The sequence below is a fragment of the Haliotis asinina genome, chromosome 3 (assembly GCF_037392515.1).
Source record: "Haliotis asinina isolate JCU_RB_2024 chromosome 3, JCU_Hal_asi_v2, whole genome shotgun sequence".
In the NCBI taxonomy this organism is placed as follows: domain Eukaryota; kingdom Metazoa; phylum Mollusca; class Gastropoda; order Lepetellida; family Haliotidae; genus Haliotis; species Haliotis asinina.
In genome coordinates, this window is record NC_090282.1 from 6,999,626 (window position 1) to 7,022,817 (window position 23,192).

At 38.3% G+C, this 23,192-nt stretch overlaps 2 protein-coding genes across 2 annotated transcripts; one reads left to right on the plus strand and one right to left on the minus strand.

Moving 5' to 3' along the window:
* Positions 1–179: 179 nt before the first annotated feature.
* Positions 180–12,310, minus strand: LOC137277385 (methyl-CpG-binding domain protein 2-like). Its single transcript, XM_067809090.1, has 6 exons — positions 11,978–12,310; positions 9,196–9,353; positions 7,838–7,980; positions 5,910–6,003; positions 2,073–2,319; positions 180–1,476 (listed from the first exon to the last, which is right to left on the minus strand). Exons 1-6 carry the CDS (start codon positions 12,091–12,093, stop codon positions 1,473–1,475), a joined length of 762 nt encoding a protein of 253 aa, XP_067665191.1. The 5' UTR covers positions 12,094–12,310; the 3' UTR covers positions 180–1,472.
* On the plus strand, positions 12,288–21,734 carry LOC137277386 (telomere repeats-binding bouquet formation protein 2-like). The gene is made up of 11 exons (XM_067809091.1): positions 12,288–12,386; positions 12,561–12,693; positions 13,124–13,205; positions 13,897–14,036; positions 14,217–14,272; positions 14,454–14,505; positions 14,607–14,659; positions 15,981–16,041; positions 16,274–16,311; positions 16,986–17,076; positions 20,474–21,734. The coding sequence occupies exons 2-11, from the start codon at positions 12,600–12,602 to the stop codon at positions 20,566–20,568; spliced, it is 762 nt and encodes a 253-aa protein (XP_067665192.1). The 5' UTR covers positions 12,288–12,386; positions 12,561–12,599; the 3' UTR covers positions 20,569–21,734.
* The last annotated feature ends 1,458 nt before the right edge of the window (positions 21,735–23,192 follow it).

Consider the following 23,192-nt stretch of genomic DNA (forward strand, 5'->3'; position numbering starts at 1 on the left):
TGAATATGTATGATTGTTGTGTGATTTGTGTGTGATTGTTTTGTAATGCCACACTCTGCACCAGTCCAGGTGTGAATCCATGTCATGAAAGTAACTCTCAGCTACAGTCAAGAACATGAAAGGTTTCCATGGCTTTATTTAAAATCATCATGGATGCTAACATTGAATAGGCACAAACAAAGACCATATTTTCAAGTTTTATTCATATTTTTGGTACAGTCGCAGGTAGATCATCTACACACTAAACTACAAACATCTACAAACATAATATAGTAAATGTCTTAACACTGAAACATCACATAACTTGACGACACTGTACAGTTGACTGAGAATGAACTTGTCTCACTGAAAGGACACTCACTATCACTATATACTACTCAAAACAAGTTCTAGAACACCCAAAATTAAATGGCTGTGTTGCAATACCCATATGAAACATCAGGTATTCCTTAACTTCTTGTGAGTAGCATATCTTACCAGTAACTATGGTTACACCTCATTTACTCCTCATTGTATTTCTACCATCCTGGTATTATAGCTGGGCATATTCAGGTTATCAACCTACTGTAGTCACAATCACATATTAAAATCCCATTACCAAATAACTGGCACTCAATCTGTACATAAAAATAATATTACTAAACTGTTAAGGTAGGCATTTTAAAGCAGATTATTCAAATTTTCAGTACAAACCAGTGTCGCCAGTGACTCCTTAAACAAAGTGTTGAAATAGTCAATCATCTCTCCAGCATGTGTATCACACAGATGACATTATGTCATGTATACTGTTGTACCCCCAGCGTGCTGATGTACATTTATACTGCGTCCCAGTCCCACAGACAATGAGCAACAGTAAATTAAACACTAAACTGATCCAGGGTTATGGAATGCAAACACAGCACATTGCTGATGGTGAGCATGACATCATGAAACATGTTGATGAAATATAAATAGGTACCCTTTTCTGATGCTCTTACACAACACTGTGGATCAGCTGGAAGCTCAATGCCCAAAAGTGTATTGATTCTGGTAACAAGGAAATGATGAAGGATGGGTGACTATGATGGTGATAATTCCTTGGAAAAACAATTATTCAAACCATTAGAAGGTCACACCGAACAATTAGCACTTGATCAATAGCCAAAGTATGCATTATGTTCAATGTATCTTCTGGGTTAGTTCAATATTCCTGGTTTCACTGGTATCACCATCTCAACTGGTACCTTATATGGTATTTGCCATGGTTGAACATGCTGAAAGCAGTTGATGTACTGTATACCAGATGAAAGCCTTCAGCATCTCAACTCATGACAAAGACATGCTTGTGTTGCAGAGCTAGATCACTGGAAATATTACCGAGATGAAGATGAAGATGAAGAAAACATCTGTCTGTCATTCAGCCCATACATGCAATGGTCCTATGCATGATGAAATCAGTAACATAATGAATGAGTCCATGGTGAATCTACAGATTACCTGGAAAAGTAAACAACAGTGACTGATTACAAAGTTAAATATGTGAACGATTCTACTTAGAACAGTATCTTTAATCTCTTATAGTGACTGAGAACCTTTGTACCACCTGCCTCACTCTGACAGAGACGATTCAAACCCCAGATCGAACACAGTCAGTTATGAACCAGTACTATACATAGAAAGTGGAAACCCAAATATAGTTTGTGTTTAGGAGACAAGCACTGGCTGTCCAGCATCAATTTCAGAAATTAAGCATTATGTAAGTAGTATCACTAATAGTGTTCAAACCCATCATGCAAGGTGAGAAGCATTACCTATCCAGCATCATTTTCAGAAACGAAGTAGTATCTAAGTAATATCTCTCCAATTCATCAAGCATTACCCCTAATACGAGGAGACAAGTATTACCTATCCAGCATCAATTTCAGAAAGGAAGTAGTATCTAAGTAGTATCTCTCCAATTCATCAAGCATTACCCCTAATACGAGGAGACAAGTATTACCTATCCAGCATCATTTTCAGAAACGAAGTAGTATCTAAGTAGTATCTCTCCAATTCATCAAGCATTACCCATAATACAAGGTAAGAAGCATTACCTGTCTAGCATCATGACGTCCTGCAGCTTCCTGCGAGCATCATTGACACGAGCCTCTTGGCGACGTATATCCTCCTCATGGATCACCATTTGCTGGATGTGTGGCTGTGAGGTGTCAATGTTCACACCGGGGTTCTTCTGCATGGCTGACTTGCTGGCATTCTGTCCTGTGATAGGGACACTGCTCAGGTGGAGGGCTGCAGAAATACTCTGGAACACATTCTCTGTTGTCATCTCCGGCCCACAGCCTGAAAAAAGAGAGGAATCCAGTACTTTAATAATGCAAGAGACACCTGCAGAAACCTGTGCATCTGTATCCAGGGATGACGATGGTTACAGTGAGAGAGAAAAGAGAAATTGAGTGTGGGGGTTTGGGGGGAGGGAGTGGGTGTGGTGGGTAGGTAGGTGTGTCATAGGGACTCAGGTTTAGACGAGTCATGAGAATGACCACATCATGACCAAATCCAGGGGGGAAGTCTCATCCCTGCACATCTGGTCCAATGATAACCAAACTTACTGTGTTCATATCAGGGATGAGAATGGGCATGAGAGAAAAGGAATAGGAAAATGGGCTGGGCATCTTTGGGTTCTCGTCAAATGAAACAATACAACATACAGATCATTAATGACACCAGCACAATCAAATACACAGAATTCCGTGGATTTGTAGAAAAGTCTCATCCCTGTCACTTTTTCTCACCTGTTATCCAGAATACTGAGCTATTTGTTAGGGTGAGTGAGTGAGTTTGGTTTTTATGCCGTTTATTTCCAATATTGCAGCAACAACGCGATGGGGTACACCTGAAATGGGCTTCATACATTGGGGAATTGAGCCTGGGTCTTCAACGTCATGATCTAATGCCTTAACCACTTGACTACCGTTCCTTAATTTTAGAAGAAGACACATGAAACAGGAAGGGGGAATGAGAACTTCCTGACAAGTAGACAACATAACATGCAAACCATCCATCCTTCTGAGACGTAGGGGAAGGATGGCAATACATGGATGCACAACTTCTTTGTAGTTTGTTCATCTATATATTGTGATCCTTCCTTACTGCCCCTACTTCCACATGCCTTGTAAAAAATTCCTCTGAAGAAGGACTCATTCCTGATAGTTAAATGTATGCATTATAACTCAGCTCACACAAACATGTCTAGCTGTACTCAGCGCAGGTCTTGACTATTATCACTTCACTTGACATGAATAGAAGTAAGTGAGTGAGTGAGTGAGTGAGTGAGTGAGTGAGTGAGTGAGAGTGAGTGAGTGAGTGAGTGAGTGAGTGAGTGAGTGAGTGAGTGAGTGAGTGAGACTGAGTTAGTTTAGTTTTACGCCGCACTCAGCAATATTCCAGCTATATGGTGGCGGTCTGTAAATAACCAGACAGTCCTCAAATATAGTTCATGAAACAGTACTGGAAACTGGATAAGGATTAAGTTGCATTACCTTTCAAACTAAAAGTGCACTTTATTTAAATGTATAAGGTGATTAATGAATTAATTAAAATAATAGGGATAAGAAGCATGATAAGACTGTAGATAATATTCTATGAAAGCACAATTGTGAGTGAGTGAGTGAGAGTGAATGAGTGAGTGAGTGACTTTAGTTTTACGCCGCACTCAGCAATATTCCAGGTATATGGTTGCGGGCTGTAAATAATTGAGTCTGGACCAGACAATCCAGTGATCAACAACATAAGCATCAATCTGCGCAACTGAGAACCCATGACATGTGTCAACCAAGTCAGTGAGCCTGACCACCCGATCCCGTTAGTTGCCAAGCACAGTTGCTTTTTATGGCAAGCACGGGTTGCTGAAAGCCTATTCTACCCTGGAACAGAATACCTGAAGACACATTCAATCCAGTCATTGCAATCATAAATCTCGAGTCCAAAAGTGTCTACAAAGGAATGGGATCATACTCAGCTATCAACAATATTCTGGTTATATTAGTGAGGACTAACCACTGATTCCTGGAACCATTTGTGATCAAAACAAATCATGTTGTATGAGCCTAATCAAACCTAGAAGCCCAATGGCTGTGAAGCAACTGAGGACCTTGCAGTATCCAAATTTGCCATGTCAACCTGACATGGAATCTACATTATATATACCTGACATGGAACCCACACAATGTCTACTTTACATGGAATGCACACAATGTCTACCTGATTTGGAATCCACAATATCTGCCTGACCTAGAATCTACAATGTCTACTTGACATGGAACGCATACAATGTCAACCTGACCTGGAATCCACACAATGTCTACCTGACATGGAATAGACACAATGTCTACCTGACATAGAATCCAGAATATTTAACTATCATAGAGTACAATTCTCACCCGATTTAGTGTTGGAAAAAGTATGAACACCATACCTTTTTGATATGAAAGGATAGTAACGAAAGGTGTCTGCATGCGATTAGCAGAGGCCATGACCTTTTCAATTACTCAAGGGCAGCTAATCTTAGTTTTTACGCAAGATGGGAGTGGTTTCCCTTCGCAGATTATGCTGTTGCCGTAAAATCTGCCACACACAAATACAATGCATGTTTTGTTGTGACAGAACAGATGTCCACATATTTCTTTTCGGTTAATGATTTTGTCTTAGTTTATCACTGAAATAATCTACAGTTGTATAACATACAAAATTATGTTTTTTCCTACTTGAAAAAATTGAATTTGACGAGAGACAAGAGTTTTAATCTATGCATTTTAAATATAATGCAAGTATTCTTCAAACGGGAAAAATATACATGCTGGAGTATGTGAAATTTGCGTAAAACATTTTTTTAACAAAACGAAAAAACAATTATCAACAAAATAGCATTAAGTAATTAATATACTGTGGATGAGCATTCAACAACACATACAACACACACGAAATAAAAACATTTTCATATTTCCCTGTCATGAATTTTTCACAACACTCCCATAGTCATGCCACACTTTCATATCTTTACAAATCTAATGCTTGTGGAATATATTTGGGATTTACTCCAAATAACACCGACCTGATGCCAAACTATGTTCAACGGACAGCCACTGACAAATCATGATACATTTAGGTGTTATATCATAAGGAAATTTTATGTATGTGTTATCTTTTAATTTCATGATTATTAGGTCAATAACTCAAGACCCAATTTGTTCATGTATTTGTATTTCAATATTTGCATAAAACATGATATTTCTGTGATTGCAGTATCATATTTTTAGTTAAAAAAAAAATGAGAGAATAACCCCTGAGGTACGTGTACGAGTCATTATACATGTTACCTTCCACATTATCGCTTCCTTCTTCAACGCTATCATTTCCTTCAAAGATTTGTGGGTTGGGTTTTTTGGGGTTGTTTGTATGCAGTAACCAGTTCCACGTTTTACTTGCGCACTTGAAGACAACTGTAGACAGGAGTTGAGTTTAAGAAATGCTCTGTGCAAGTGGGCCCTGGAATCCACACACTATCTACCTGACATTGAACTGACACACTCTGTACCTGACATGGAATCCACACAATATCTACCTGACATGGAATCCACACAATATCTACCTGACATGGACTCCACACAATGTCTACTGTCATGGAACCCACACAGTGTCTAGCTGACATGGAATCCACACAATGGCTACCTGTCATGGACTCCACACAATGTCTACTGTCATGGAACCCACACAGTGTCTAGCTGACATGGAATCCACACAATGTCTACCTGTCATGGAACCCACACAGTGTCTAGCTGACATGGAATCCACACAATGTCCACCTGTCATGGAACCCTCACAATGTCTACCTGACATGGAATACACACAGGGTCTATCTGACCTATACTGACCTTGCATATTCTTTGGCAGGTCCATGCTGAGATTGTCACTCTCTTCCACAAGATCACAGGCAGGTTGGGTCTGAAGGCGTTTTTCCCAGAACAGCTGAAAATAAGTAGTAATTTTGCATGTATACATGAAATATTGCACTGAGGTTGCAGACATTTTTATGTTTTTGGAAATGACAGTTTTCAAGCTCTGTACCTCAGCATCTTGTGATGGTTGTGCCACATGTGTCTACCTTGACTTGCAAAGTCAATAAATTTAGAGGTCCACACTTGCAAAGAGAGGGTCCTGTAAAGTATGGAAGCAGTGTCGTGCAGTGAACTGTCAGATAATCACTACAGAGCCTGGAATGAATCAACGGTGGGGGAAATAACTGACACAGGTATATCCTCTATGTAGGTACAATTTTGGTATTTCTGTGAATGGGTTTTCTGAGTCTTTTCTCTAAATTTGTGTCTACTGGATGCAAATTTGTCTTGCGCAAAACCCTGGTCAACGTATCACCGGGGTTACACTGGGATGTTGTCTCAGCCGATGTGTCAGTGTTTTGAGGCTGTTGATATGTCATTGACATGCTAACAGGGTGCAGCTAATATGTCAGTGGGTAAATTGGTCTTTGATATGTTAACTTGCTGTTCCTTTTAATTTTTAAAAACGGAAAAGGAAACCCAAGTTCTGTGGATGGTCAGGTTGTTTACTGCAATGAGAGCAACGTTTTGATATCTACATGAATACAGTCTAAAATGCCTCTCAAGGAAACTGAGGTTTTGTCTTCATTACGCATATCTCATGCTAGACCTTCACAAAAACACTTTTAATGTCCATGGATATGTCCTTTCAAATGAAATACTTACATAGTAGTCATGATATTCATAATCTCATTCAAATGAATCCAAACCACAGGGCCTAGTATGGCTTAGGAGTGTTAGAAAGACATATGAGTGTATAGACACTTCCCTAGGACTACAAGAAAGGAAGGGGATATAACGACCAATTGGAGGGATGGTTTCTTTGTTACATCCCTTTCCCTTTTCATAGTAATAGAGTAGGTTCTGTACACCTATTTGTCTTTCTAACAATGTTTCCAAGCCCTTGTGATCCATACTACTGTTTCTCTTCCAGACATGCATTAGCAAGTGAAGTTATCTCCCTTAGTTTGACACTGGTGGTTTAATGAAGCTTCCTGAGGCAAGGGAGTTAACTGTAAATAGTCAGCCAAACTACAATCTTGTGGCCTGAAATGGGCACCATCAGTGGCGGGCAAACTTATGTTTGTCAGAATTTGCTTCAAACAAAATGGTGGCACCTGGTTCGATTAATTATCAAGACATATTTTCCAATTAAAATGGTTATTTTTACGCAGAATACATCAAATCATTTGAGCATCCAGATAAAGACATGACAATATATGTCAATGTTCAGTTGGAAGTTCACAAGTTCTGCAAATCTTATCATAAACTGAAAATTTGCACATCAGTGGCCATGTTGTTTATGTTCAGTTCACTCCCTTGCCGCGGGAAAATAGGTTGTCAAGTTCAATTACTGCACAAAGTATCCAAAAGGAAATCAATATACTGACTCAGGCAGTCTTTGTTTTCAGTACATGACAGAGTAACCACACATGACACATCAAACCACTGATTTCCACTCTCTTGGCAGAATAGATACCAGAAAACCTGTATTGAACTGCAGTCTTAGAAAGTAAAGATTGTATTGTCCCTGCTGGTTGGACATAGGGGTCTAAGATTGAGGACTCCACTTCCACAAGGAACATTTTAGCTATATCTTCTGATGGTAAACTCATTTCATTGATACAGATCTCAAATACACCGAATCCATCCTTATGTACCTACAGCACTAAAGGTAATAATGACAAGCAGTTTGGTCACATATCTTGCTTTATTGGCTAAAGCTTATTGTCTGCTGCCAATACCTGCTTGGGTGGGTCCTGTGGTCCATGCTTTAACTCTGTCTTGGTCTGGCTTTCTGGTCTGTTCCTGATTACTGTCACCGGTTGCTTGAAAATTGAAGCTGTCTGTCGGATTGGCAGCACCAAGCTCGCATCATGACGAAGCCCTACAAGTACAAGATTTCTACCTGGAATAAAAACTGGCTTTAATCTTCATGTTCCTCTGAAATCATTTGGTATAATACCTCAAATATATTTCATGAAAGAGTACTGAAACTGGATAAGGATTTAGTTGCATTACCTTTCAAACTAAAAGTGCACTTTATTTAAATGTATAAGATGATTAATGAATTAATTAAAATATTAGGGATAAGCATGATAAGACAGTATATATTCTATGAAAGCACAAACAAAAGTGAGTGAATGAGTGAGTGAGTTGATTTTACGCCGCACTCAGCAATATTCCAGCTATATGGTAGCGGTCTGTAAATGTTTGAGTCTGGACCAGACAATTCAGTGAGCAACAACATGAGAATCGATCTGTGCAATTGGGAACAGATGACATGTGTCAACCAAGTCAGCGAGCCTGACCACCCAATCCCATAGTCGCCTCTTATAGAGAGCATGGGTTATCAAAAGACTATTCTACCCTAGAATGTTATGGGCCAGCATAAATAAGACTGATTAGTAGGATTAATGTAATTAGTACAGGATTTCAACAGGTATTGTGTCAATACCACTATGAACAGTCCTATTGTGTTGTCTATTCTACTAAAGCATTTGTACAGACAGCAAAGAGCTTTTGTAGGATGAAGCATAAAGATATTATTAACATGCCTGCAATAGGGACAACCTGGAACTTAGTTTAAAATTCTTCCAGGTTTACCAAGTCTACTCCAACCGTTGATACATGAATTTAATTTCTCAGACAAATAAACTCTTTGACTGTCAAATTTACAAACACCAGTATCATGCAAAAGAAACTATCAATCCAAAAGAATGTTGTTTCTGTTACTTTTCCAATGAATCATCCAGTAACAATTTCAGTGATGAGCATCTGTCTCTGGATATTTGGATTGATTTTCTTCTGTCTGAGAAAGTGTTTACCAATGTAAGAATTCCATGTTGAATTCAGTTGAATAAAGGAATGAACTAACATGATTTCTGTTGACGAAAATTTAAATTGAATGGTAAATTTAAAATCAAAGTAAATACATAGTTTCCATTAATAGGTCAAGAAATTTTATATGATATCATAAATGTTGTTGAGCATATCAGCCATTGTGGTAAGTCAGTCAGGCTAGGAACTGGTAGACACTACTTTGGACTACTAAAAGATAAATGAAAACAACCCAAACCATGAAGGTGTATTTTTCACAAACCTCTGGCAAAGTCATATGATGATCCCTTCATACGCTTACTTTTGCGAACAGCACTATAGATAATCCGCCCTGTGCGGAAATCAAATGCACTCAAGTCAAGCGCATCACCAATTATACGTGCCAACTGAGGTTTGCTTCTAATCTTTTTGCCATCTGGGCTGAAATATAAAGTAAGCATGACATAATGGGAGATCAATCATGAACCAGCACATGATATATACCAGCATTAGCTAGAGATATTGGTTATTCACATCTGAATACAAAAGCTGACATATAGACTGCTATTCTTGCATCTATACCACCTGCAAAATGGAGGTTTGCCACCTAGCCTATTCATGTCAGCACTCCAGGTATGCTATAGCTTATCCCAGTCAAGAGGTTTGCCACCTAAGTCCGTTTATTTGAATATCACATTTACAAGCAAATCTATTTGAATATTACACACAATACTTGAATAGTCCTCAGATCTCAAAACCTGTTAACTACTAGTATTTTATTTTAATCAACTCCTAACTGTGTAACTTTTTCTGATCATATTCCCCAAATACAGAGATAGATTCTCTGGTCAATGGTTGGCATCAGACTCAACACTATACATTTCATGTGTCACATTGTCAGATTCAGAATGTATGAGGGGGCATTGTCGACACAGGTTATGCAGATAAGTAACCCTGTTATGCTTCTGTAGACATAAATGTACCCTAAACAACATAAAAACGTGTCAACAGGGTGGGGGTTGACATCTGGAGTTAATGATAATTGTTTGCTAAATACAAAAAGCTTTAGAACAGCTGCCATACCATGAGTATCAATATATTTTAATACATTTTGTCAATATATACAGTCAGGCCGTGTTAGTCCGGACCCCTACAATCCGATTCCCGCGATATCCGAACAATAACTAGCTGTAACCAATCTTGTTTACTATGTAAACTCCTTACCAGCTGATTCAATAATCCGGTGCTTCACTCTCCGTATCCGGACGTTAATCAACGGTAACAGATTAGCTAATTACACATAGTTTTGCTTCATTAATCCGGCGGTACATCAAAAAGGTTCGGATAATCCCTTCAAACCATGAGTCCCATTCAGTGGTATTTGTTAAGTGACACTTCCGAAGTGAAGATGTTGTTAGTTTGTGATTTTGATCAAATAGTAGGTCTCACTTTTGGTTAGTTGGAGTAATACCTGTCATGCTTACTTCCTGTATAAAACTCTGTGTCAAAATGAAATCAGCTGACGCTTGTCAATCATAATTCCAAGTCCCACCCCTAGGGGGTAAAAGATGTGAAATTACTGCCGCACAAAAAAAGAGAAATTTGACAGACAGATGCAATCACGTGTTTGACACTTTGTGACAATGCTGCCAGTCACAAAAGTGTGCCAATGTCAAACTGACCCACGTGAAAGTTAATTTCTTGCCCCCAAACACCACATCGCACATTCAGCCAATGGATGCTTGCATCATGAGAACTTTCAAGGCCCACTACAAGAAATATCTCGTCAAACATTTCATCCAGTGTGCCGACCAGCCACAGACGCTTAATCTCCGAGAAGCACTGAGAAAACTGCCTGGTCCGAAGTTAAAAGTTCCACTATTCAGAACTGTTACCGTCATGTAGATTTCTTTCACAAGTGAGTTTTGTTACGTGTATGTATAATATATCCAGACATGATTGCATGCATTGATTGGTTATTATATGAATATTCAAGTTGTTATGTCTACAAGTGAGTGAGTGAGTGAGTTTGGTTTACGCCGCTTTTAGCATTATTCCAGCAATATCACGGCAGGGGACACCAGAAAAATGGGCCTCACACATTGTACCCATGTGGGGAATCGCACCCGGGTCTTCGGCGCGACGAGCGAACGCTTTAACCACTAGGCTACCCCACCGCCCCTTGTTATGTCTACAAACTCTAATAAAGTCTTTTGAAACTAACAATGTATACGCTTGTATGTTTATGCACTGCCATGTCAAAAGGAAGTAACTGTAGTTGTGTTCATAAAAGTTTGTTTCAGTAGTCCGTACGTTTCACTATCAAAACGTTTTTGATGAGAAACAGAAGTGTCCGGATTAACGCGGCCTGACTGTACATATTTAACACATATATATTGTCAATATATACAATGAGCGTCACATAACATTGTTGCCAATTATTCAGAAATTGAGAGCATGTACAGTGAGTGAATGAGTGAGTGAGTGAGTTTAGTTTTACACTACACTCAGCAAAATTCCAGCTATATGGTAGCAGTCTGTAAATAATCGAGTCTGGACCAGACAATCCAGAGATCAACAACACGATCTGCGCAATTGGGATCCGATGACATGTGTCAACCAAGTCAGTCAGTCTGACCACCTGATCCTGTTAGTCGCCTCTTATCACTAATCACAGGTCAGAGCATGTACAGAGGGCATCTGTGTTACTGAATAGACTGTTGATTGAACATTATCACTGAATTTCAGTTAGCAGCAAATGACGACACGATTCTATGCAAGACCTCCATCTTGTTTATCATCAATGGTCATAGGCGCCATGCATTTTTACACTTCAACTAGGCTATATGGCTGTGTATTTACAATGTGATAATATAGGAATAAAAAGTATACAACTACTCCCCGTGGCCCAATTTGTTACTGAATACAATTCACTGAATTTCATCTAAATGTACGGGCTAATAACGCTGACAGGTACAGATGCTCAGAATAGCAAAGAACGAAAACTGAGGGTATTACAATGAACCTTGACCGCTTGAGTAATTTCAGCGCTATGCGATAGCTACCTATAGTAATACACGTCTGTTTTGCCAGCTGAAAGCCCAGATTTACGGACAACCTCCTCTCTTTTCCATCCTGCTGGAAGGCCACCAGTTTCAGGAACTCTTCTCTTCGGTTCCATTGTTCGTCACTGAAAACCGGAAATAACCATCGAACACCTGCCTGGCGGAACTATTTTAACACTGTATAGTTCGTAAAATACCGTCTTTTGAAACATTTTTAAAGAGCTTAAAACTAAATATAACGTTAGGATTCATTACAACAATGTTATAGTCACTTAGACACACACTGGTGATAGTGACTCGTGATTTACTTAAATATACATTCTTCCGCCACACGGAAGTAAACACAGAAGGCGTCTGCTCGCGGTATTTTTGAATACGTTATTGATAATATCGTTACCATGTGGTCCAGGTACACATATATCGATAAGGCATTCACTTTGTACTTTACATATATTTCGTTATGTGATATTCAGTAATTTGGCCGTTTCACTGGAACCAGGCATTAGATTTTATGCTACTGACACAGAATCTGTCCTGTTTTCGATCGTTGTGCGTTGGCTCTCAAGTCAAAGTGTATTCCCAGTTACAGAGTTGCCTGACATACACCACCTGTCAACGTCTGATGCGCCAGTTGGGAGGGCCAGTTGATATCATGTTTCATGGAAAGACAGCTTGGTTTTCTTCGAGTGTGCCCACGAAGAGAATTCGACTTTGGAGTAAGTGTAAAGAATTCTCTCACAAATGTAGCGATGCAGGACAGGGGGTCCTGATTATAATAACTGGAGGTGTTCTACTTTTAGAAGTCAGTGGTTTTGTGGATTCTAGATTTATGCCACTTTAAATAGCTCAGTTACTATTATCAGCAAAGGTATTATTGCGGCAAGAGTAAAAACCTAACAAACCTCTATGCATTAACCTGCGACCTTGTATTTACAATGCTTATGCTGTTTTATTACTGAACAATATACCCTCTCAGGACCCTCAACTATTATTCTCAGATGTTGTCTCTTTGGAGTGCCTGTGTTTTGTCATTGACATGAATGGACAATTTTAAACTCCCAGTTTGTAACATTTTTTTCCACCAGATATTACTCTTTAATGAACATTTACCTAGAAAATGTCTGAGAAATATGTGTATTATTTCAGAGCAGCATGATGGAAAAGAAGTTTCTTTTGAAAAGGCACAATTTGTGTTCAGTGATGAATGCCAGGTTGCTGATACAAGAAAGTAAGTGAATAAAACATTATGATTTAAGCTATGTACAATTCTTGAATCTGTTTTATAATAATGATACTTCATATCAGTGTTTGCCTTAGACATGAAACTTTAGGAGTCATTATGACTCCCTGGTGTCATGGGAGTCGTGGACATGTTTTTTGGAAGTCAACTTCAGTATGGAAAAATTGTGCTTCAAATATGCATGTAATCTGCGTCAAGGCAAACACTGTGCACAAGCCTGCTCATACCGGTCCTGACTCAATTTGTTCAAGAATCTGATTGCCATGTTAGTTGAATTCAAAAGGACATTGATGGCTACTGCCCATCCTTTATTCCTGTATAGTTGTATAAACATGCTGAACATATTTCACAGATCATAATGAGATATGCAAAACTCTTTCCTGAAAGTGACATCATAACATTTACTGTAGCATGTGTGTGTTTCCTTTTGATACATTGTCTTAAAATCAGTAGTAAAGTTCCAAATATCAGTGACACAGAAACACTGATAGGTGTCAGTGTTTATTGATACATTAAACTGTTGACTATATATCAACATGAAACTAAGCATTCCTTTTCTGATGTTATAAAGGTTTTGTTCTGCCTTTTTGACAATGGATAGATAATCATGTATTTCAATCTCTACTGAAGAGAGCATTCATATTTCTGATATTCCTACTTCGTGGTACTGTTTGAACAGGTTGTATGACAGCAGTGCCTACATCAATGAGCATCTGGCCATTTTTCACTCTTCCTACATCTCAGAGTGTGTCAAGAAGGAAGACATGAAGAAGGTGGTTTTGGGAGACTACTTTCTGCCACCTCTTGAAGTAATGGAAGGTAACTATCACATACCCAGTGTTTTGACATGTCCAAATTCCAATATATCTTGTGTTCTAACATAGAAACCAGATAGAAACTGTACAATAAACACTTGTTCATAGTGAATATTATCTTACTAACCACTACATTATAAATATTAGCAGCATGTTAAGGATTGTTTGGTTTCATTATTTTCAGTAATCCGAGGCCAAACCAAATTAGCATGGGAAAACCATTCAGCAGAGCATCTTGAGGTGAGGTGCATCGCATTCCTCCATTTTTAAACAGAATGCCACAATATATTACATTTAATATCCAGAAACAAATATTTTTGGTGCAGTGATTGTTTTCATATCTCTAAAGTTTCAACAGAATATCATTAATGTTCTGTATTCTTATTTGTTAAATCTGTCTGTACGTGTCTGTCTCTTCCAGGACTCAGATGAAGAATCGGTCTCTGAGGCAAGAGAGGGAGATCAATTGACAGGTACATGTAGGTCTTGGCTCATCATTGCACATGTTAGTGAAGCAAGGAATGCATGCTTTATTGAGATATCACTGACTGAACTAAATGTGTTATTTTTTCAGGTCCAGCACGTGCCAGTTCATCAAAATCAAGCAAGTCAATAGCTGATGCACAGGTGAGTAGACAAAGCACTCTCAGGTGATTCTCCATCAGGCAGTCTCTGAATATTTTCATTTTGAATCTGTTTTATTGTGAACCCATATTTCTTTTCAATTCCGAAAGGTACTAAAACTAATGAAAGTTGAGATGTGCACCGATGTTGTCTGAAAAAGACAGTTTGGTCATTTCCTTGTCGTACAGAGCTGCAATAAAATGACACAGGTGTAAGTGGATTTCAGAGGGTAATTTGAGTGTGTAATGTTACTTACATTAAATATATCATTTTCATGGTTTGGAGGATAGTGTGTCTGGAGTGTTGAAGGTCAGTGATTCTCTGTCTGCATTACACCTAAAGATGTTGAAAGAGTTGGTACCTTGCTCAATACTCAAATAGGATAAAGCAAGGACTAGTTGACTGAGAGTTAGTGCACTGTGTCTGATTGGTGGAATGCCTTTCATACTGTAGCATGGTATTGTCGTGAATTAACACTATAAACTGGCAACAGTCCAGCCCAGTAGTACAACACACAGAGACATACTTCTCACCATGTAAGTGTAATAATGTTGAGGACTATTTAGAAGCCATTCAACTTAACTAATTTCCGCAAAATATATTATGTCAAGAAAAACACAAAGGACTGAAAATCTGAAAGATGATACACTTCACGGTAAAAAATGTTTTCTTGAAAAATATACAAACGACCCATGTATCTTGTACAGCAAACAACACAAATATAATGCTTTTTTCTGGTTCACATTGTTTAGTCTCATCATATACTTTCTTGTTCTAGTGAGTGAGTGAGTGAGTTTAGTTTTACGCCACACTCAGCAATATCCCAGCTATATGGCGGCGGTCTGTAAATAATCGAATCTGGACCAGACAATCCAGTGACCAACAACATGAGCATCGATCTGCACAACTGGGAACTGATGACATGTGTCAACCAAGTCAGCAAGCCTGACCACCCAATCCCGTTAGTCGCCTCTTTCTTATTCTAATCTTAATGTAGCAATACCCTCTAAAACCAATTTATTGGTCTCAGTTTGATTGTATGAAGATTTATTCATATTTACATGGGTAAATTACAGCGTAAAAGAAGCAAAAATTATGAATATTGGTTCAAGTCCCAGATGCATCCAGGTTGAAGTTTACATTTGTGAGCACCACACCCATTCTCATGTCTCAGACCTTTATCATTTCACACTAATCTGCAACATGAGGACTGAAATATTTTTCAAAGTGCCATGAAGACCAACTCACACAGTCACTCAATATTACGCTTGCATTTGGTGGCTGTCTGATCTTTCATTATGTAACCCATTTCATTATGTTTCAGATGAATACAGCTGATGAAAGCTCTCTAGAGGCAAACAGTAGACATTATTCAAAGCCTGAAAGTAAGTCAGAAGTGCACTATCCATTTGAAACATTAACAAATTTCAGTCATTGGATAATAAAATAAAATTGTTTTATAGTAGTTCTTCCAAACTTTCAGAAATCTGAAATCAAATTTAAAATGTAATATTGATGACCAAACAGATTACTTTAAGAAACACATTTGGACACCATGTACAGTCATGTAATAAAATGTATACTTTCACCACATAGGGTAAACCCTCTTTGTTTCAGGTAGCTTGAGAGGAAATGCAAGTCAGGCAAGTGACAAGGTAATTCATATACTCAGTGTTTCTACTCCTTTTCAGTAATCATGCTTGGTATGCAAACAGATTATTTGAAGTAAAAAATGTCAGTTATGGCAAATTCTTGTTGACAGGAAAACACCAGGCTCTCAAGATGTGACCGAGTAGTAATAATTGATGAGTAAATTTGAAACAGGTTTGATGATATATATATTACTGAAATGAAGTTGTAAAGTTACTGTGTTACAGTTACCTCCCTTGGAGTGAAGACCTTGCCATTCTTGTATATAAAGTTTGTAGTGCCTTGTGCTAATGGTCCCAGTGTATTTGTTCATGCCTTAATGTGGGACAGTATTCATAAGAAAATATCACTTGACTTTAATAATGAAGTCATTGTAATTGTGTACATTTCTAGTCATTCACTCATGTGTTGTGAAATTTGACCATATTTGTAGAGTTAATTCTTGAAACTACTTCATATTTTTACTATCAATTAGCCTTGATTTCAATATATTGTGGTGGCTCATAAACATGTCTAAATGCAAAGAGTCAGAAAAGTAGATGAACAAGAATGATAATTATGTTGACTGTCAAGTCTTTGAAGCGTTGTCCTGATTATCGTAAGCATTTTGAACAGAGATCACAAGCTTTGATACTGAGTAGATATGGTATTCAGTTGTTCTTTTAAAATTTTGTTGCAGTCACTAAATGACAACTCAACTCAAAGGAGGAGTCCAAGACAAATTTCGAAAAAGTCAAGTTCAGCAAACATGGGAAATAGCAATGAACTAAGTGAGCATTCCATAAATAGAAAAACAAAACATCACACGTGAATCTAATGGTCAAAAGTTACATCTCTAACCGGTTTAAGTGACTTTCACACTTACAATGAATGGTATCCTCTGAAAATGCAGATGTGTTAAAAGAACACTCGTTATGACTGGTTGCATCTGTGATTAGTAGGCTGTACCCTTGTTTAAGAAAAATGGTATCACCCATGTAAAGTGTTTTGACAATGTAGCAAGTGATCCTTTAATTCATCAATGTTTATTTAATAAATAATATTTAAAAGTTGTAAAATAATTTTCATCCTCGTGATATGATAAAAATAATATTTTACCAGAAAGATGGGATACATTTTCTAAAGATTTATTAAATCCTACATCACATGATGATCAGGAGTGGGATTCTTATATCAGAAACTGTATTACCAAACATAGTCATGAACATTGTACTGATTGGATACATGATGAACTGTCGTATGATATGACAACTGCAGAAATTATATCTTGGTAGATGATGCTAAACTGAATAAATCACCAGGAGATGATGGTATCCCAACAGAATCTTTAAAGAAAACTAAGGATATGATTGCACCTTACTTTGCTTTATGTTTTTCATAAGTACTGTGGTCATTTCCCACCTATATACCTATAAAAAGTTAACAAACCTGGTAACTATAGGACCATATTGTTATTGAACACTTTGTGTTAATTATTTACATCTATCATTAGCAAGATAATCCTTGGAGTCTTTGAATGGCATTTAGAAGTGATACACATAAAGACACAATTTTATGGAAGACAACTTCTTTATTGTGAAGAGTCACGATGTTTCGATTGACGTTTCACCTGATGAAGAAGTAAGAATATATAGTGACACACAATGAAAACGCAGAACCCATTTCATACTAGGAAAAAAATGACAAACCGTATCATTTGCAAACAAGTTTTAATACAGTCATACAAAAAATTTATTTGTCTTTCCTTTGCATGTTAAGAGGATGACAAGTTGCACACTGATGACGTAACCCGTCAAGTTTAACACACAGACCCCTTTATCAAAGTCAGTAGCAAGTATGAGACCCTTGAGATTGTAAGCAAGCACGGAGTCGTTGTGGCATGGACTGGCACAAACTTGATGCTTGAGGAATGTTCTGCCACTCCTGCTGTAGAGCAAGGGCCAATCGTTTGGTTGACGTTGACATTGATGGACGCGACGTCCAAGTTCATCCCACAAATGTTCAAAGGGATTTAAATCTGGTGAAACAGCTGGCCATCGAAGGACTTGTATCTGTGCTTGTTAGAGAAAGTCTCTGGTAAGACGCGCAGTGTTGGGACGGGCATTATCTTGCATTAATATCAAGGGCATTTGCTGATATCCATGGTTGTTCAGAAGCGGTTGAAGAACAGGCCTTAAAATCCTGTCGACATAACGCTGTGCTGTCAGTGTACCTAATCACAATCAGATGGCTCCGAAATCTGGCATTGATTGTAGCCCAAACCATTGCACTTCCTCTACCAAAGCGATTTCTCTCAATAACACATCCATCTAGATAACGTTCGTGTTGCCGTCTGTATACACATCGACGTCCGTCGGCAAAGGATAGACAGAACCTTGACTCATCAGAGTAGACACACTGGTTGAAGAATCTGGGTGGCATAAGGCGATGTTGTTGAGCCAACTGCAGTCTGGCAGCCCGATGACGTGTCATGATGTTTCCACGGTGTGGCCTAGGACATCTCATATCCACAACTCGCAGACGTCTTATCACTTGCCGTCCGTTACGTCCTGCTGTGGTACGAGCTGTGTTTGCTGCTGTCTGAAAGCGGTTCCGTTGATGTGCTCGTCGGAAGTGTCGGTCTTGACGTGGTGTCGTAACCGGAAGTCGGCCTAGTCGTGGACGGTCACAAACACTTCCTGTTTGCTGATGACATTGCTGGAGTCTGTGGACAGTCGATGGATGCACTTCCGAGAGGCAGGCAACCTAGCTCTGTGATGTTCCAGCCAACAGCATCCCAGTGGCTTGATTCCTCTGTGGTTCGTTGAGCCGTGGCATTTTGTGACTGGTAGTGAAACAATCAAATCATGATGCCTTTTATGCGTCCAAAACTCCACTTTGCTCATGCATCATTTACATGTCACGGTAACCATGCACCCCGTAAGATCCAAGAAAACTGCCAGAGTTGTGTTTTGTCGAATTATCCCGTTGCCAGGAACATTAAATGGGTTCAAACCCAAATCTTATGGTTTCATTTGGCGACCTTACATCAAGTTATCTAAGTGTGATAACTGAATTCATTATGTAAAATAATTTTGAAAATGACCAAACGGGTTTTGCGTTTTCATTGTGTGTCAGTATACTTTGAAACGTCGTGACTCTTCACAATAAAGAAGTTGTCATCCATGAAACTTGTGTCTTTAAGATAATCCTTTGTCAAGAATTAGAGTGTAATTGGTGAATACCAAGAGGGGTTTAGAAAACATCATTAAACAGTTGACAGTATATTCATTCTTCAATTGATTGTTTCAAGACAGGGTTAACCTAAATGAATTACTTTATCTTCTTTAAGAAATGGTGTCCATGGAAACTATTTTGTGTTCTTCAACATCAGTATGCTGTAGTTGTTGGCGAAGGGAGAAAACTATCAGAATATTTTGATTGTTCCACTTAGTCCCTGTTCTCCATATTTATCAAAGTGTGGACCAGACCATTCATTAACTTGGGGTGACCAGTCTGGCCCAGTTAGTTGTGTGCTGTTTTTATCTGTGTTTTGGGAGGTCTGTGTTATGGGAGTGAATCCAATGAATGCATCCTTGAAATCTCCAGGGTTTGTACTTCTTTAAACCTACATGAAACCCAAGATCCATGAATGGGGTTTTCACAACCTTAAATTACCTGCCCTTATTATCATTAACATATTCTGGCCACATAAACATCTACATAATGGGAAAGGACAAGTGGAGGGAGGTAACATGTATATTCTAGGGACTAAATGCACCAACACTTTAATGGACAATGAAGACGTTGTGTCCATAATAATGATTTCTGAGGGCTTTCCTTTGAATTTCAGTCAGTTTTATTTTTTGTTGTAATTTTGAATATCTCACAAACTCAGACACAATCAGGGACTGTTGTTTTGAATATTGCCATCTGTGCGCTGAGACTGGTTTGTAACTCGCTTTGTGATTGGTACACTACACCTAGCAGAACCATTAGTAGCCACTGGGAGGATACTGTGAATGGGATGTATACAGTTATTATTGCATATCACGTACACTTCATGCTATTAGTGTTTCTAGTGCATGTGGGTGCTATATGGTCTCCCAAAGAGGTATGTTTTATTGTCATTTACCAGAATAAGACCTCATCTGCTCCATTCCATAAGTGCAATACTTTCCTTTTCAGATGTAGTGCATATTGACAATCTGCCAAAGGTGACAGGTGCTCTGGAGCCGTTTTATCCGGGTCAGAATGGATGTGTTGTTTTCATGAAGCCATGATGAAAATGAGACGCATCTTACATCCAGATTAGGAATCTGAATAATCATGACAATCTTGATTACTGAAATGTTTAGATTGTAAGCAAACACATTTTAAAGGTGTAAATGAGTTTGAGCAGTAAAATACGATTTATTGATATATTTCCATGCATGTTTTCTTCCAGGAAAGTTGACTTTCTGTAAGGGTATGTAATGTAATGTATCTCCAGTTTTTTATGTTTTATGTATGTTTGTCTGCTTACTTCAACACAGCATCTCAAGGGGTATCCTAAGTAAACCCTAGAACTGCAAAAATCATTTAAGTGACTTTGCTTTCATCAGGATTGTTACCAACTGTTATCATTTCATTAGAACATACAATACTTTTGGATGAAATCTAATACTCAGGATTCATTTGCATGATAGATAACGTTCATGAGTTTGTCTAGAGAATTCAGTTTCAAGCCCTTAACATTTCCATTTTGTTAAGCGTAACAAAATGTGAAATGTCCGTCCTCTCATGAGTTGAGCTTGATCTCACTTTTAAAAATGTGGAGTGTACAGACTTGGGGCACAGCACTCATCTGACTGGCATATATCACAATGCATCGCCACAGTGAAATGCTATTACTCAGTCATGTTACCAGTCAAATATAATGATCGGGGGAAAATGTTGTGGTAAGCAAATCATAGTTATAGCATTGATAACATCCATTTTTGTTATGTTGAGTCTCATGGCAGGGTTCATGTGGACTGAGGGATTGCATTTGTTGTTTTGCACAACATGGTTGTCACCTTCATGTGGATTAATCTTCACTTTGGGCAGATTCATTATTCTCTCTGGTGCTTTATATTTCATGTAAGTTTGGATGTCAAGGCTGAGAAACATAACAACAGATCAGCAGATTTTTTATTGAAGGAAAGTGACGAGATAAAAATGAACTGTCAATTTATATATTTTATTCCATTTCATTACATCACAATGTCAAAACTATGAGAGATTACTTGTTTGCTATGAAATATCAGATCAGTTTAATTAAACAGGCTTCTTGTACCTTATACTTTGGCTTGATGTGAGAAACATGTCCATTTTCAAAGAGTCAAAGCTGCTTAGTATTGCATCACTCATGATTCATATTATTGTTTGTATACGTGTTTGTCATTAAATGTTTTGCATTATTTAGTGATATAGATTTTATGAGTGTAATCATTTGCTCCATAAAGGCATTTCAAAGAGAGACAGGCAATGTTAATTAAGCTTTAACCCAGTTTGACAGTCCAGACTGACTGTCAGCAGCTTATCTTTAACACACTGACTGCCTCTCGTGAGTATACTGATAGTATTGATTCTGGTAAGGGCAAATTCGACCAGAATTGACACAAGTGTACAGTCCATTTGTGTCAAAATCTCTCCAATGAATTGCACTCTAACTCCAAAACAATAATCGTAAATGACTCAAACTAATGCCAAAGTAAATAGGAACAACACACCAATTCTTCAGAATTTTGTTATAACTTTTGTCAACATAATATAGCAATTGTTTAACAAACCATGATTAGTTTCATTTGATCCTGCAAGATTGGATCACTATCTGTCGACTCTGGAAAAACGTTAGTAAAACCCACTCAAGCACATCCATTCGTCGTGCTAATGACGTTAGTGCCAAATCAGATTTTCCATGTGCAGTCGATTACGTGATTTTCACAACGAAGTTTTCTTTAGTTGCACGTGTGCATTGGCCTCAAGAATTGAAAAAACACTTTTAAACCACAGTTCTAACAGTACTTTAAACGCCACAATTGTCAAATGTGCAACGAGAATGTGCCGTTGGCATGTTGCAAGTGGGAAGATCCGTTGTTGACATTGAAAGAGCAATGGGATGCAGCCGTCATGAAAAGTATGACTTGCGAGGTCGTCTACAACAAACTGGCACCACTTCTGATCGCCAAGGCGTGATGTCACGAGCAGAAGACCATCAAATCATCCTTTGAGACCAACGTGACAGATTTCTGCCGGCTACATGAGATGTTTAGAGATCGACTGTCCTCACAGACCATTCGAAATTGGTTGCGGGCTGCCAATCTCCATTCGAATTTTTATTCTTGCTACTTGACATTCTGTATACCCATGTTTTGGAACGGCAGTGTAGCCTAATGGAACTGATTGTGGCACTGTCACACTGTATCGAGTACATCGCACAGATCTCAGCAATACAATAATAACAATTGGACCAACTTACCATCTCTTGTTCTTCCATAGTGCCCTGAAGAAAGAATGTGAAGTTTCTTTTTTGACTTGATATACCAGGCAGCAGACATGCTGAGGCCAACATTGCATCTTGTGAGGAGTTGATGTTCCAAGTGTGATACTGAATGAATATTGCTGAGGAATGCATGAAATCTCATTCACCTCATCACAAAATGTCATGACCAGATTGTCAACACATTATTTAGGGCTAGCAGGTTATGAGGAAAATAACAAATTTGGAGAGAAAATAACTGGTCCATTTAGATTTTCACTTCATTTCCAGAGACATGGACCTGTTACCATCTCTAAGTGTCAACTACACCTAGTTTCATTTTCTAGTAGATGTAAATCCAAAAGGGAACTTCTCGCATGTGTCATGGCATTATATCATTCCACT